Source organism: Megalops cyprinoides, chromosome 7 (assembly GCF_013368585.1).
Source record: "Megalops cyprinoides isolate fMegCyp1 chromosome 7, fMegCyp1.pri, whole genome shotgun sequence".
Classification (NCBI taxonomy): Eukaryota; Metazoa; Chordata; class Actinopteri; order Elopiformes; family Megalopidae; genus Megalops; species Megalops cyprinoides.
The window spans coordinates 15,745,743-15,761,124 of record NC_050589.1 but is presented as its reverse complement, the minus strand read 5'-3'; the positions used below and the strand labels follow the sequence as shown (position 1 = coordinate 15,761,124).

General features: G+C 41.3%; 1 protein-coding gene across 3 annotated transcripts in view; it reads right to left on the bottom strand.

Annotated features, from left to right (window-relative positions):
- The window catches only part of LOC118780502 (FYVE, RhoGEF and PH domain-containing protein 5-like), a 44,351-nt gene that overhangs the window by 18,234 nt on the left and 10,735 nt on the right, over positions 1 to 15,382 (bottom strand). For all 3 annotated transcript variants that reach the window (XM_036533031.1, XM_036533033.1, XM_036533032.1), the window contains exons 3-5: positions 7,777 to 7,906; positions 6,473 to 6,531; positions 5,935 to 5,965 (exon numbers count right to left, since the gene is read on the bottom strand). In XM_036533031.1, the coding sequence (XP_036388924.1) occupies positions 5,935 to 5,965; positions 6,473 to 6,531; positions 7,777 to 7,906 (220 nt within the window). The remainder of the gene's footprint in view (positions 1 to 5,934; positions 5,966 to 6,472; positions 6,532 to 7,776; positions 7,907 to 15,382) is intronic.

Here is a 15,382-nt window from a genome sequence, read left to right as displayed (position 1 = left end):
TTTCTGTGTGTGGGAAACCAGTTGTACCTCACACAGCCTGTGCTCAGCCGTCCCCCTGTGGGAAGCATGGGGTCCTGGACCCCAGTCTCCCTTTGGGTGAAGAAGGTACAGTATAGAGTCACCATGATCACACTCATACATTTGGGGTCTTGCACTAAAAACAGATTCCTGCTGCCTCCTCAATGATGCTGTCTACATGAGACTAGTTTAAATTTATGCATTGAGAATTTCATCAGTTTCAGTTAAGACAGAACAATCATACAGCTGCCACTTAATTTTCACTCATAAATGATTGTAATCTGCCATTTATATGTAGGTTATCATTATGATTACTGTTTTCTCCGCTAATCAAAATATTTACAGTTTCAAATATTCAATTGATTTAGATTAGATAACAGCATTGACATTCTGTAAACTTGACATCCTCCATAAGATGAGGTCAGTAGCTGCACAGCCAGGTGAGCCTGATCAATTCTTAGTTGCTTTATCAATATCTGAGGGTGAAGAGGCCTCAGATCTCTGACCATCAGTCAACATTTGTTTTCAGAAACAAAGGCTGAAAAGCTCCTTTTGACTTCCCACTCAGGAATGGGTGGATGGTCTTTACTTTTTTTCCACACCAAACAATAGAACAATAGGCTGTGTGTTTTCCTCAGAATCTCTCATGCGGTGGGCTTTCTTAGATGCTCACGGGGGAAGGAGTGGTCCAACCTGGAATGCTTGGAACATTTTAGTCACTCATCGCTTTATTGCCCAGTATTTCATGTTCAAGCCTTTATGAACTGTCATAGGCTGTTGTAGAGTGGATGTCATAAATAAATCGGTACAGTTTAATGAATGTTGCTATCCCATATTCTTCTGAATGTCCAAATATTCTGAATGGCACACAGCTCCTTTTGGTTAGTATATTGGACAGCAATGACTAAGTTGTACTGATATATTTACGATATCGCTCTACAGCAGCCTATGGCAGTCAGCATTACATTTTAGAGATGGGATTACATCATTTCTGAATGCTTATGGCTCGTGTCATGGATTGTAAGGTTGTTCCCCTTCATGTAGAAGGACATACTTAAAATAATGTGAGATCTTAAAGCAGTATATGATCTTCATCTCCAAGTTTAAAACATTCACTTGAGTTCAAGACATTCACTTGTCATTGACTTTGCCAAAAACATACTCTGTCACATACAGTATATGCTGAGGAAGCATACTATAATAATGTCTCACTGTGAAGCTGTTGGAATATGTCTCACATCTCTTATATTTCCAGACCTCAGAACCGGAATTCAGTGGAATCCTCAGAACACTTGTTGTTCTGAACAGTTGTTTTGTAACCTTTGCACATACTGGTTTTGGTGGGTATTGACCTAAAGGGTTCAACATAAACTTGAATCCCAGATACTACTTAACATTCTATCAACATTTCTCATATATTTCAGCAACTGTATTCCATTGCTATAACTTTTCTGTCACACTGCAGCAATAATATTTGCTTGCTGGTGCAGTAATGCAGCTAAATTAAAACATTAAGTTAACAGACTAGCAGACATTAAATTGTAACTGCGCATCCATTACAATCTGGGGACCTTTTGGCACAGATGGTGTGACTCTTCTCTATATCATAAATAACCTGAAACAGATGGAATGACCCTCCTTTATATAATAAATTGAAAACTACAGCACATTAAGTAATCCCCTGAAGAGGACTGACCTAGTTATAAATACAGTGAGATTCAAGTCAGACGTCTCATTGGTGGTTTGAAATGTAGTGTATTGTGATATAACATGAAATGAAAAAGTTTAAACTGACCTTATATAAACTATGACTGCAAATAGTCATGAGCACAATGCAGATGTGAAGGGGATTAAAGGCAGCGGATTAAATGGAATATAAAGACACAGGAGTACCATACACACATGCTCTCATACCGCAGTCTAATAGGTCCAGTCAATAGCATGTGCAATAAAAAAATATTATTTCCCCTGACTCGTACTGTGGGGGTGAAATACACCTTGGGGTGACTAGTACACAACCATAACACCTAATGTAGGATTCCAAACCTCTGGAATAATGAGTACAATACCCAAGCCATTACAGACACCATTGCTCTGACATCTACTCCACACTGCTGCCCTCATTAGTACTCCACACTACTGCTCCACCACTATTTCACACTGCTCCCCTGACCACGACTCCACGCTGCTGCTATGACCTGCCCACCCCGCAGCTATACCAGGGTACAGAAAAATCATTTTTTATTATTATAATGGACATCTGAGTCATACATGTCCAGCTTTCACCACTCAAATGATGAAGCAAAGTGAGATTCCTTTCTCACGTCACTCTAATGTGTAATACACGATACAGTATTTTGACACATGCTGGTCCTTTAGGCCTGTACTCAGGTGATTTTAACATACCCAAATACTCATTCCGTTGCTGCTGAACAAATTACCTCTGGATTATCAGGGTGAAATATTCAAACTGATGTAAATCTACTCTTGTAATTGCTCATATGGCTTCATGTTAGGTGGCAGTTTATGAACCATCAATCACCCTCTCACTATTGATCATTTTGAGACCTTGAAAAGTCCATCTGGGATTTCAGGGAAATGGTCTACATCAGCAGCCTCTTCATGCCCATGGTAATCAGTCAATGCTGGGAAAGAGAGGATCTGGACCCTGAACCTACTGGGTCTGATGCACACTGGGGTGTCTTCCTATTTGGAAGTGGAAAGAGTTTTCTTTTTCTGTGACTATCCCTTTTTTATTGTTTCCTATATTTAGACTTTTACAATCCTTTTTCTGTGCACTCTGCAATTTTCTTGTGAAGGGCTCTCATCTATGTATTTGAATGCCATGTCATATAAATCCCTGTGCCAGCCCTCACAGATATATTCACAGATAAATCCTTGCATTGGAAAGATAACTAGAAATCCCTGCCGCATTGTGCTGCCAGAAACTGTTTTGGCTATTGGACTGCGCTGTAGAGGGAAATTCATCACATCTTACACATGTAAATGTCAATAAGAAACCAATCCGTTTGGGGGGTGTTATTGTACATCCTGAATCCGACAGGTTTTGTAGCCTTGTCAGGGTAGAATGTTACTCTCGGATTGAGCACATCAAGCCCCTAATGTCATGGGGAAGAAATACCTGCTGCTGGAACAACACTGTTAAACATGAGTCCTGCTTGAGTGAGGGCTGTTAATTTATGGCTTTACCAGACAAGAAAAGAAAGAGTTGGAGGTATGGCCGAGGAAGTGATGTCACTGATGACAGTATTGTGGCAGGACAATTACCGAGAGTGACATTGTCAGAAATTTTGTCATTTGTCATTTCAGCCAGAGTGGGAATGCCAACTAATGGGCTATCTTTCAAATGCGGGACGTTGACAGACCATCAATCAGTTATTGCTGTTCTAACACAGCAGCTCAAAAAGGTAACAGATTCTCAAGTAGGAATTATTCAGAAATCAAACGTGTAAGACAATTATTAAGCTATGCACTTATAAGCCATTTATAAAACCATTGATCTGCTCTATATTTATATAGTCATGCATTCATACAAAGTAGTCAAAGTGACGGATACATTTCTTTGGCATTAAGCCTCTGTTCAGAATACAGTTATTCATGAGGATCCATGATCTTTCAGAGATACAGTACTTGAAAAAAGTCACTAATAAATAAACTAAGGTGGACACTAAGGCTGATGAAGTGTAACTCGTAGATTCATTCTAGGGTCACAGTCAAGGTTCAAAGCTCAGGCCACTATGGCCAAAGGTCAGACTCACGCAGGTTTGATTTAATGGGTTCTTCAAAAGTATTTTGGGACAGGGCTGCCTGTTTTTATGGTAGGAAAAGGCACCCCTTTGACAGGAAGCACCTGGTATTTTGCTTTAGGAAGCAGATGTGAGATGATCAGGTTTGGTGTTTGCTTCTTCAAAGGTGCTGGTGGTGTAGAAATGACCAGAGAGAATTCTCAGGGATGTCACTGGCTTGGCTGAGCAGCCGTCTGGCCCCTGACTCACAAGTGATGTGAAAAAAGCAAGCTCTGCAACCACACAGGGATAACGAAACAGCTCACGGGTATACTGCTACAGCATAAAAAAGCTCCCCAGCCAGGGAAACTGAACTGCCTCTTTATGACTTGCTTCAGGGGGTAGATTCACAGTGGGGTGATTCTATAAGAGCTGAAATTGAAACTTGCAACTGCACTTACATAAACAAACACAATGGCAGGGAAAGCCTTTTTTCTTAATACAACGTACAGCACATAAGAACTGTATGTTCCTGTTTAGGCTCTTACTGAGGTTTAACAGACTGTAATGATTCCCATAAAATGTGTTATAATTTACACTCAATGTACGCCAATGCTGATTGTACACAATCTAGCCTTGCACAGAATTGCACCACACTGAAAAAAATTAACAGCAATGGATGCTCCAAACATTAAAGGATAAACTATTTTTTAATCTTTGCCATCATCACACTTGACACTTGAAATGAATCTTTCAGTAACAACAATCTAACCAGCACATCAAGCTCTCAATATAGGTGTCTAAGAGGAGATAAATCTCCCGCTTACTCCAGCAATACATCACTGCCATCTCTCCTGTCTCAGTGCTCCACCTCTCTGTAATGTCACAGACGTTCTATTATGAAGAGATATTCAGCCCCACGGTTCCTTCTGTTTGCCCTGTTGGAGGTTTCCAGCAGGTTCAAGCGCTGTCTGCTTTTTATGCTGTGTTCTGTTTTGGTATCTCGTCAAGAGCAAGATAGAAAGCAGAACAACTGTAGTTTCAACAACGGCAGAGACAAAACTTTCAATGTTGAACACATCGAGCTGACTAACTGGTCCGTGCATAAAAAATGTGGTAACATTTCTTTTCTCTGACTGTTCCATGTCTCTACTACTCTGACACCTCTCCTCTCTCAGAGTTCTCCCTCTATAACATCTCTCCTCTCTCAGAGTTCTACCTCTGTAACATCTCTCTTCTCCCAGTGTTCTACCTCTCTGACATCTCTCCTCTCTCAGTGTCCTACCTCTGTGACATCTCTCCTCTCTCAGTGTCCTACCTCTGTGACATCTCTCCTCTCTGTGTTCTACCTCTGTGACATCTCTCCTCAAACCTATTTGTGATACCTCTCCTGTCTCAGTATTAAACCTCCATGTGAAATCTCCCCTCTCTGTGTCCTTCACATCTTTGTGATATTGTTCTTCTCTCCAAGGCTTTTAATGTAATATCATCATCAATTTCAAGGGCCATAAAAATCACAGTAGTTACCTCACAAGTGTTGCAGACTATCACTAAAGCAGTATGAAAATGGCTACAATAGGGCCACTGAAACCAGGAGAGAAAAGCCATGAAAATTAACTTTTGACAATACCTGGTTCCCAGAAAAGATCATTTCTGTGGTATGAGAGTGATTGAGCTGATTCAGCTGTATGGAGGAATGTGACTTGTTCTGGAAAATCTCCAGCTCACAGTCAAGCCATCATTTCCTATTATATACTACTGTGACGACCTGTGATGTCTTCAAAATCTGGCTTTCACACAGACAAACTCAGATCTGAAGCTATTAGAAATGGCCTCCACTTGTAGCTATATCAAAGGTTCTTTATTAAAGCTGTTGGAGACCTGTGTGTTCATGACTTGCATTGATTATCTGATGGGATATCAGTTGTGCAGGGTTAAAAGCCATGGAACATTACAAGCAAATAACTTGTATGAACTTCACACATCAGATGTTGTCTTTAAAGCAAGGGATCTCACTACTTCATCTTATTCAACAAACAACATAATGATAGACGTTCTGTACACATAATGTTCTGTACACATGCACTGAACCTGCAATTACATCAGGTCACTCAAGAATGACAACAGGTTAAACAACATGTCTGTGACATTTGCGTGTCTTCAGGCCTACCTCCTGGAGTAGCTTCAACCCCTTTACATGCCTGCAAAGAGAGGGATAAAGACAGTCATCTAATCATCTGTTGGTGTTATCTATTCATGAAGTGATCAATATAGTGATTATTACATGTTTACACATTATTACACATAAATAAATAAAAACAAAAATATTGGATGTATTGACCTCAAACCACCGTGAAATCATTTATCAATTATTACACTGCCAAATGCCATGTAATTGAATGAACAGAAACACAAGGCTGGCTTGCTTCAGAGGGAATCTGTGAAGCAGTAATTGCAATTTAAATAATAATTTGCCATCTGACCTGCCTTGAAAGTAGGTAGTGAGACTTAACGGCTATGCAGCCAATGCAAGATTATAATTTTCTACCGCTGCTGGAAATCAGTGAAGCAGTATAAACAAGAGCACATGCATATCCAACAAGTTGTGTTCCCATAACCTTATTGTAAGACAGTGATGCTGCAAAAATGCAACAATGTTACAGTATCACTGAGGTTGAAAAAGCAAAGTCAACGAAACGGTTACCTACTCTTTCTCTGAATCCACCAGTTCCTTGGCAATGTAGAAGGCTCTGGATCGACCATCAACCTGTAAAGGGGAAACAGTAAATTATGATTAAAACACATACAATATCAATTATCAAAACTGCAGATATTGAGAACAGCAGCCATATACATTTATTAATACAAGAAACTGTATCCATGTTGAAAAAATAATACATTTTATACTTTAAGTTTTTACAACGAATGATATAATTACTTCTTTAATATACTTCATGATAAGCAGTACTGTAAATAACTGAGAAGTGTGCACACCAAAATTAGGGTGGTTTAGGGTAAATTACATGAACTGTAAAATATGCCCACAATATTATTTTTTAATGTAAAAAAAATTGATATAATTGAATTGAATTACTATATATTTTTTGCAATAATACAGTATGGTCCAGTTTTCATAGGAGTACCCTTTCATATTCTTTCATAGGAATATGTCTTATGTGTCTTCTCTCAGTACTGTCGTTATTATTACCATTACTGTTATATGTGTTTGTTGCTGGCGTTGCATTTAGGGAACAAAATGTATTCTTGTTCTGAGGGCTTTCCTGGGATGGGCTGAAGTATTTTCTGTCCTTGAATGTTTTCGCAGAAAAAAAAAAATACAGGAAGTGGGAGTCACATGATTCAGGTCTGAATAGTATCCTGAGACGAAGGGACTGGGCGGGGTCCCCCCTCTGTGTTGTTGTAAAATGGCTGTTTGTGTAACCAAAGGGTGAACCTTGCAGTCCGATAACAATGCCCACATGGCAGAAAGGCACTTTGGGCCAGGACATATCTGACACACAGACAGCACTAGAATCTGTGGCCCAAGCATTATTTCTTGTACAATTTATGAAGATTGCTGAGTATGCCAGCCAAAGTTACACAAATCTTGTATTAACTTACGTCACATTTGTGGTGGTGCTAAAAACACACATTTTGGGCAATATGAGTGAAATAAAATATAATTAATTCAATATTTTAAGTTAATGCTACAACTGGCAAACTGCTAATATGGAAACTTCACTTAATATTCAACATGACATCCTGTCCATAGACACAAAGATGATCTTGATAATGGTCTGCATGATCTAGGGAGCTGAGGACACCACTTCTGAATGCAGTGCACCCATACAATGTGTCAGACATCTGTGGTAAACCAGAATTTTTGCAGTAAGCCAGAGTGTTTGAGCAGACATTCCTCTGTGGGATATTTGTATTTGAAGAAACGAGTGAGTATGGGACACCGGGCAACTGGCTGTTGACTCAGCATTTTCCTCCGTTCGTCAGTGCTCACCTGTCTGTCGTAGCTGTGCTCTGTTCCTCCGTCTTCCTCCTCAGAAGTGCGTCCCTGGTCCTCCTCACCTCCGGCCTCTTCTAATGGCCCCGAAGACACAGCACACACCCGGTAGGGCTCCGTATAGGCACTGCAACCCCAGAGAGGAGGAACAGAACCATTAGTACACGACAGACACCCTTTACATTATAGTACATTACATTCATTTATCAGACAGTCTTCAATCCACAGCAGCTTCGAGCACAAAAGAACAGAAGTGTATCCATTCAAGCTGAATGAGCAAAAGTGTCAGACCAGGCTAACAACACTCCCGAACGGTGTGAGCATAACACTATTCAAGCCCTACCACAAGTTAACATGTGCAACACACACACACACACACACACACACACACACACACACACACACACACACACACACACACATCAGTTATCCACAACTACAGGAAAAACTCAAAGACACAGAGACACAAAAAATACCTACATACAATAGGCATATCTGGAAAAACAACATTTGAACATTTGTCCGCACTGCTGTGACAGGCCAACATGCCTTGGCACTGAGTATGCCTCTGACAGCCTTGTGTGTGGACAGGAAAGTTAACTGTATCACCATTATAAGTAACTCAGACCCCCCTCTTTCCTGAGTGATTACTGATTATTGAATGCATTTGCATTCATATTACAAACCTTTATGTAGGACCAAAATCACAAACACGCTGAGGTGATTACTTCACTGTCAAATTTTCAAATATGGTAAAATTTCAAGAAACAAATATTAACTAAATACAAAAGAAAATAGTAGTCATATTTAGAACACATATGTGCTTGAATGGTACAAAATGTACCCATTAAGCCATCCCCACATTTTTCTCATATTGAAGAAGATATTTTCTAACAGGAAAATTTTGATCAAATAAATGTTAAAAAACCTCAGAGCTTAATTTTTCGTTTTCACATCACTTTGAAGACATAAGAGCTGGCTTACCTATCTAAAATATGGTTCAAACTAAATTTGGTGAGAGTAATATTTGCGTTTGCCCTATATTGGCAGTGCAATGTGATTGTCTGGAACAAAAGCTAAGAATTGTCAAAGAGGAGTCTCTGCATTCCTGTCCTCTCTTTCCCCAGCTCTTTCATTTCCTCCCTTCTTTCTCCTCATTCTCTCCTCTTTCTTTTTCATTTTCTTCTGTGACCCGCTTTCTCTAGCCTGGATTTCATCCCTTTACTTCTTCTTCCCTTCTCCTCTCCCCTCCTCCCTGTTCCTGCTCTTTAATCCCCGACATCCCCTCTCCCTCTTTTCTGCCCTTTTCTTCTCCTCTCTGCTCAGCTTTTCTCTTTTCTTCTCTTACACCCCCCCCCCCTTGTGCTCTCTTTCCTTTTCCCCACTCCTCTCCTCTCCTTCCACTTCTCCTCTCTCAATCCTGCCCTTGCCCATGCTCCCCTGGTCTCCTGCAGTGATGGCAGAGATGAGCAGGCCCAAACTGTGAGGGCATTAGCAATGCGAAGGGGGCTGTTTGCTCAGCGCTCAAGCACCGAGAGCACAAGCCTTGGGGGGGGGGGGGGTGGGCACCTTGTTCTTGGCGACCAAATCCACAGGCGTGCCCTCACGCGCAGACAGGAGCCCGGGAGAAAACGTCGCGAGACACCGCAGATTTCCTGATGACTACAGCAGATTTTCTCCACCCGGGCGGCACGGACGAGGAAGCGCCCGTGTTCCGCTGCTACTGTGTGCGGAAGGCTAAAAACGGAGCCAGCCAGGCATCGCGCTGACAGCCAGAGACACCATAATCTTTCATGAGGCCCCCTATCTGCCACAAGATCCCAGCCAGACTGCAATTTTGTTAGGGAAGGATTACAGTATTGCCTCATTTACTATGTCCCTGGCAGAAAATATTTTACACTAACAGCACACACATTCTCCACACATTCTCCATTCTCCATTCTGTGTGTGTTCCCAGTTCCCTGATGCAGTATCACTCTTTGGACCCTTTCCCTTGTCTCTGATGTGCAATGTGTTTGTAAAGGAATGTGTGGCCTTAGGTCAGTAATGTCCACTGTGTCTCTGTGGAATGCAGTGGTGGGAGAAAGTGTTGATCTCCCCATCCCCTGAATTGCTTCAGTGTCCTCTGTTCAGACAGTGTCAGACAGCAACATAGATATAGTATGAGACACCTACTACACATACGCAAACAAGAATCTAAGTGTCATCGTCAGTAATTAAGTTAAAAGGGCTTTGTTAGCTGTTAGTTAAATCAAAGCTATACACACACACCCACACACACATTTTAGGAGTTGGATTACCATGCAATATTTCAACTAATGGGCAGCCATCCAAATCCATAAAAGATAGAACTTGTCTTGAGGCTTTGAGTGAGTGAGATTTAAATCCCTAAGACCTGAGAGATTCAATAAAAGACGTGACGTGTGTGCGTGATGTGTGTGATGCCCATGCCTTCTTCTCTTAAACAGGATGCGTAAATTCCTGAGCATGCTGTTATCACCCCTGTAAAAAAATGGGGTCTCCGTATTAATCAAACCCAGAGTGATTTCTCACTTGTGAATTTACAGCCAGTCGGGTCCTCTGATGATGAATGTGCAATAAAACAGCAGGCCCTTCTGAGGATTACAACCTTTGTTCGCACAGGAACAATGGAACTGTAAGACCGATGCTTCGGGATAATATCTTCAGACTCTGACACCCAGAGCTTTTTTTTTTTTTAACCAGAACAGTCTTCCAATTTAGCGCCTGGCCTGAGCACTTCTTGAATCACCACTCTTCATAAAGCTTTATTTGTGTAATATATGATGCATATTAATCACTCACCTTATTCTACGCATTAAAACACAGTTAAAGTAATTGCCCGGTTATGTTTCAGAATATAGAGGTGAAATGGCACAAGTCAGTCGAAATGCCTTTGCTCCAGGCGGGAAGGGGCTCTAAAGGAGCATATGCCACAGCCCCTGACTGCACATACACGCACACTTACATGCGCAAAATGTTACCTGCTGGGCTTTCTCTTGGGTGAGGTATCTCATAAATTATATGGACTTTTTGGTGATTATTTTTATTATAATATAAAATATACAGATGACACTGTATTCTGTTAAATACCTCATGGCTAACACTCAATGTTCGCTACCTTAGTGAGCTATTTCATATAGATCTCAGATATGAACTGAGGTGCACACTAGAGGCCCTATGCTAGAGGGGCATTATACGTGCTATCATATTTATGACAATATCAATAGTAACCCAAGGTTACAAACCCAAACTCATACTTTGGATCAACCAAGGAGTAAAAGCCAACAGGTCAAACTTAATTCCACCTTCTCTTCTATTCAGTACACCTGTATGTCAGTTTACTGCATGTTGACAACTCTGTTATCTCTGACTCATTCCTCTTGACAGTTTCACATATGGCATTTCTAGGTCTGCCAAATCATGCCACCAAAATATTCTTTGAATAAAAGCAAAGAACATCAATGACATGGTGCTACATTTTAGAAAATATAAAGATTGAATTCCATGACTGCAATCAAAATGATTGATCTGAGAGAGCAACACAGTACAAATAGTTAGCTGAGGTTAACGGATTGAATTTCAAGTAATACGGCAGATCTAAACAGAACCAATTGCAACAACATGTTTCTTGCAGTAGTCATTTGTTTTTCTAAAGTGGCCCCAGACAGGCAAGAAAAATAACCGGAATACTGCAAAGTCGCAAAGGCGGTGGGGAGAGGTGGGGCAGCTCTTGCAAATGTTGTTATTCCTGTATTTCAGAACCTGTCACTTGTGCCTCTAACATCTCTGTTTACACAGTTAGTTATCTGTAAGAACTCTCAAAATATACTGCATGTTAACTACCTTGCAAGTCAGCACCCTGCCACATGCCATTTTCACTTTAGCAAACTGAGCATTCCGCTTTTAAAAGGTACTGCCAATCCATAAACACTTGCCACAGAACAGCCTTATGATAAACTGATTCTTGTCTAGAATATAGAAGCTCTCTCTCTAGTTTACATCACAACCCTCTAGTCAGTCAAATACATAACAGGAAAATGAATCCAGTTCAGCAAAAATTTAGTCTGGCTATTGAAAATAATGAAGACATCATGGGATCTACATGGCATAGCACTTCCTGGTGGCACAAAGAAATAGGTAGGTGGACCGTCCTACTCTTTACATAAGCATACAAAACCATGATGTACATTCAGACATCTGTCCCTGCCTTAAGATATCTCTGACCACTGCCCTAATCGTCCCTGAAACAAGTATGTACCCCCAGGGCCATTTTAATACAAAGAGGAACCACTGCCCCCTCTCCTAGCGTCACTCCCCAGAGCTGAATTTTACATGAGGACACATGATATTGGAGAGCTCCCTAATCACTTCATATCCCCTACCATTCCCACAGAACATTATTTCCCGGGCATTTCTCACCCAGATGCTGCCGTATAGGGAATGTCGCTGAGTGCACTGAAGTACCCTGCAGATTCAGACATATATGTGCCACAATACGGCATTTCCTGCATTCTGTTTGGGCTGGGGGGCTATTTCCCTGCAGGCCCATGGACCCACAGAGTGGTGTTTGTTGGGGGGTGGGTTTATACATAAAACACTCAGCGGAGGGCCACACTTCCTCGCATATGATGCTGCAGTCTGTTGCCCTCGTTTTATCAGCTAATTTACTCTTTCATTAATGGGTAATTGGATAGCACATGCGACTGTTTTTCTTCTATGCTAGCATTTCGGTTCACAGATGGAGAACTGTGAGGAAGTGCTGCACTTGTGAAAAGACATAATATACAGTGGAGCCATGACATTCAGACACCTCTTGTTCAGGAAATTGCAGCAGCATAGAGGAAAAAGCCTGATATACTTCATCAGAACAGAAAAAAGGGTGTGCTATGCATTGCACTCGCTGATTAATCATTGTCGTTGAATATTCTTTCACTGTTGATATGGAATGTGCTGGGGGGAACATATGACACTTGTGATGGGGAGTGTGACTGTTTGTTTAATGGTGTGGTTTAGTTCAGCTTGAGTTGAAACTGAAGCCATGTCTGATCAATAGGAGTTTCGTAAATTATGACTTAAAATGTGGCCTTTTGGGGATATTCAGGACTAGAAGAGTATAAAGAATGAACAGACCCAAGTCAAAGTTCCATTATACTATCTTGTGCTTTTCAGTGACAATACCAGCACATCACTAAAAGGGTTTGAATATCCAGTTTCTCATTGCACACTGCAAAAATGTAGTGCTAATGCTGTTCAAGTCAATTATGTATAAGTAAGAAAAGGACAAGGACTTGAGGTATTAAATCAGTTTTACCTAACATGTTTGGAGCACACACTGTAGCCTCAGGTGAACTATTTCCCTCAATAGAGCTTAGAATTTTGGAATAAACCATCAAGAAACATCAAGATTTCTATGTTAAATTATGTAAATTATGTCAAATATTTTGAACATTGAGACATTTTTAAGTGACCATTATAATTACAATAATCAGAGGGGTTTTGACACACTCAGAGGGTATTTCACAAATCCAGGTAATCTATGCCTAAGTCCCTGTGTGTTCTGTGTGATTGGTGCCACTGATGAGCCCATAGTCTTGGCTGTGAGAAGCTAGGAACCAAACTGTGTATTTGTTTTCTGCAGAGATTTCTGTGGGCACATCCGCATTTGAAATTTACAATTATTTCCACAGCACTTTTCACATTAAAGTTCCACTCTATACATCACGCAAGTCACTTGCAGAACAAAGTTAAGACACTTAGACAATAGTCTTCAGGCAATGCAATTACACCAGGACTCACTGCTTCTGTAGCCATAATGTTTTATAACAGCCTTAAGCTAAATTTAGTGAAGCAAATTACAAGTGGACATAAAAATGATTACACCCCCAAACCTATTTGTTCCTATTTCCAAAGGCTTGGAGGGGCATGTGGTCTAAAATTCATGAAAGCTCCAAACTGTAAGTTACTGCTTTAGAAAAACTGAAGGAAAGGTGTAGGCCTGCTGTAGATAGCCAAGAAGACCTGCTCTCTCAGATTGTGCCAAAGCAAGTCCCTCAGAACAAACTTCTATCAGCTGACCAGTTCTAAGGAGGGAGTGATACTACAAACAACCTCTGGTGTTTTTGCAGCCAGGTCTTTCATGACAATGCTTTGTGGGTGATGCAGGACCACACCCCAATTTGCTGGTCGAGCTGCAAGGGAGTCTGGGAACTTCACAACCCCCCCGCCCCCCAACCCTGTCACAGTGGTCCCCTTGTCTTGCATTTCCTGTAAACAGTGAAGTGGAAGCTCCCGGGCAGGACACTTCCTGTCCGGGGCTGACCTGGCAGTGACCTTGCTGTGGCTGACGCCTGGCTTGCCCCACGCCCAGGCCTTCCTCCAGCCGACGCCTATGAGCCACTCTTGAACAAACATCTGTAGACCAGAGCTGCTAACCTGTCTATATAGTCTTGTGAAATCAACACCTATATTCTCACCTGCACAATACGAAGCTAGTCTTGGTGTTTCCAGCTTAACCCTTTCGCTCATAACTTATTTTATGCTATGTAGCATGCATGTTGCGTTACATGGTTTGTTGTGTTTTCATTAGCATTATTAAGCTTCTCATAGTTTTCACTGCCGCATTTGGTATATTTTTTAATGTTAAATCACTGTTACCTCAAAGCTAAAATTAGCTATAATTTTTCATTATATTATAGGCATTTAGCAGATGCTCTTACCCAGAGCAACTTACATCGGTTACAGATTTATTTATTTCTTTATTTTTTTACAATGTAATCCATTTATACAGCTGGACATTTACTGAGGCAATTGCAGGTTAAGTACCTTGCCCAAGAGTACAGCAGCAGTGCCCCAGCAGGAGGCTGAACCGGCAACCTTTCAGTTACGAGTCCTGCTCCTTAACTACTATGCTACACTGCTGCCCCAATCTACCGTCCTAATCGCACCGGTTTTAGCATACGTGATAAACGGCTAATCACACCGGTGTGACCGTACGTGCGAAAGGGTTAAAATACAGCACAGGCAACCCATCTGCCAACACGCATACATTCCAGAAGAGTGTTACCACTCTCTGACACCTATGCAAACAACATCCACAAACCAGTACAGTGCTACTGACCTCTGATCCCTCTCCAAGCAGTAATCACAAAGCATTTAAAAGCTACACTCACCTCTGATAGCACCTGCAGTCAAGTACAGATCAACAAGGTTTAGCCTCTCTATAGAAAATATAAAAAGCCAAGTACAGAGTTTTTAACCTCTGACTGACCTCCAGACAATATCTACCATGAGGTACAGAGCTGCTGACCTCTCTCCACACAAAACCTACAGTGACGTACAGAGCTACTGACCACAGCTACAGACTCTTCACCAGACAAATCCAACAAACCAGTAGAGTGCTCCCACGCCGTGGCCCCTCACCAGATAACATAGTGCAGAAGCGTAGCATACGCTTAGAGATGACAGATGATGGATGGAGCACTATGATGAGATTTACACTACATTCTGTTTGCAGATAAGGACACACAGGGACTCTGAGCTCTCTCACTGGTAGAGTCAGACTTTAGAAGCCAAAGCACACCTG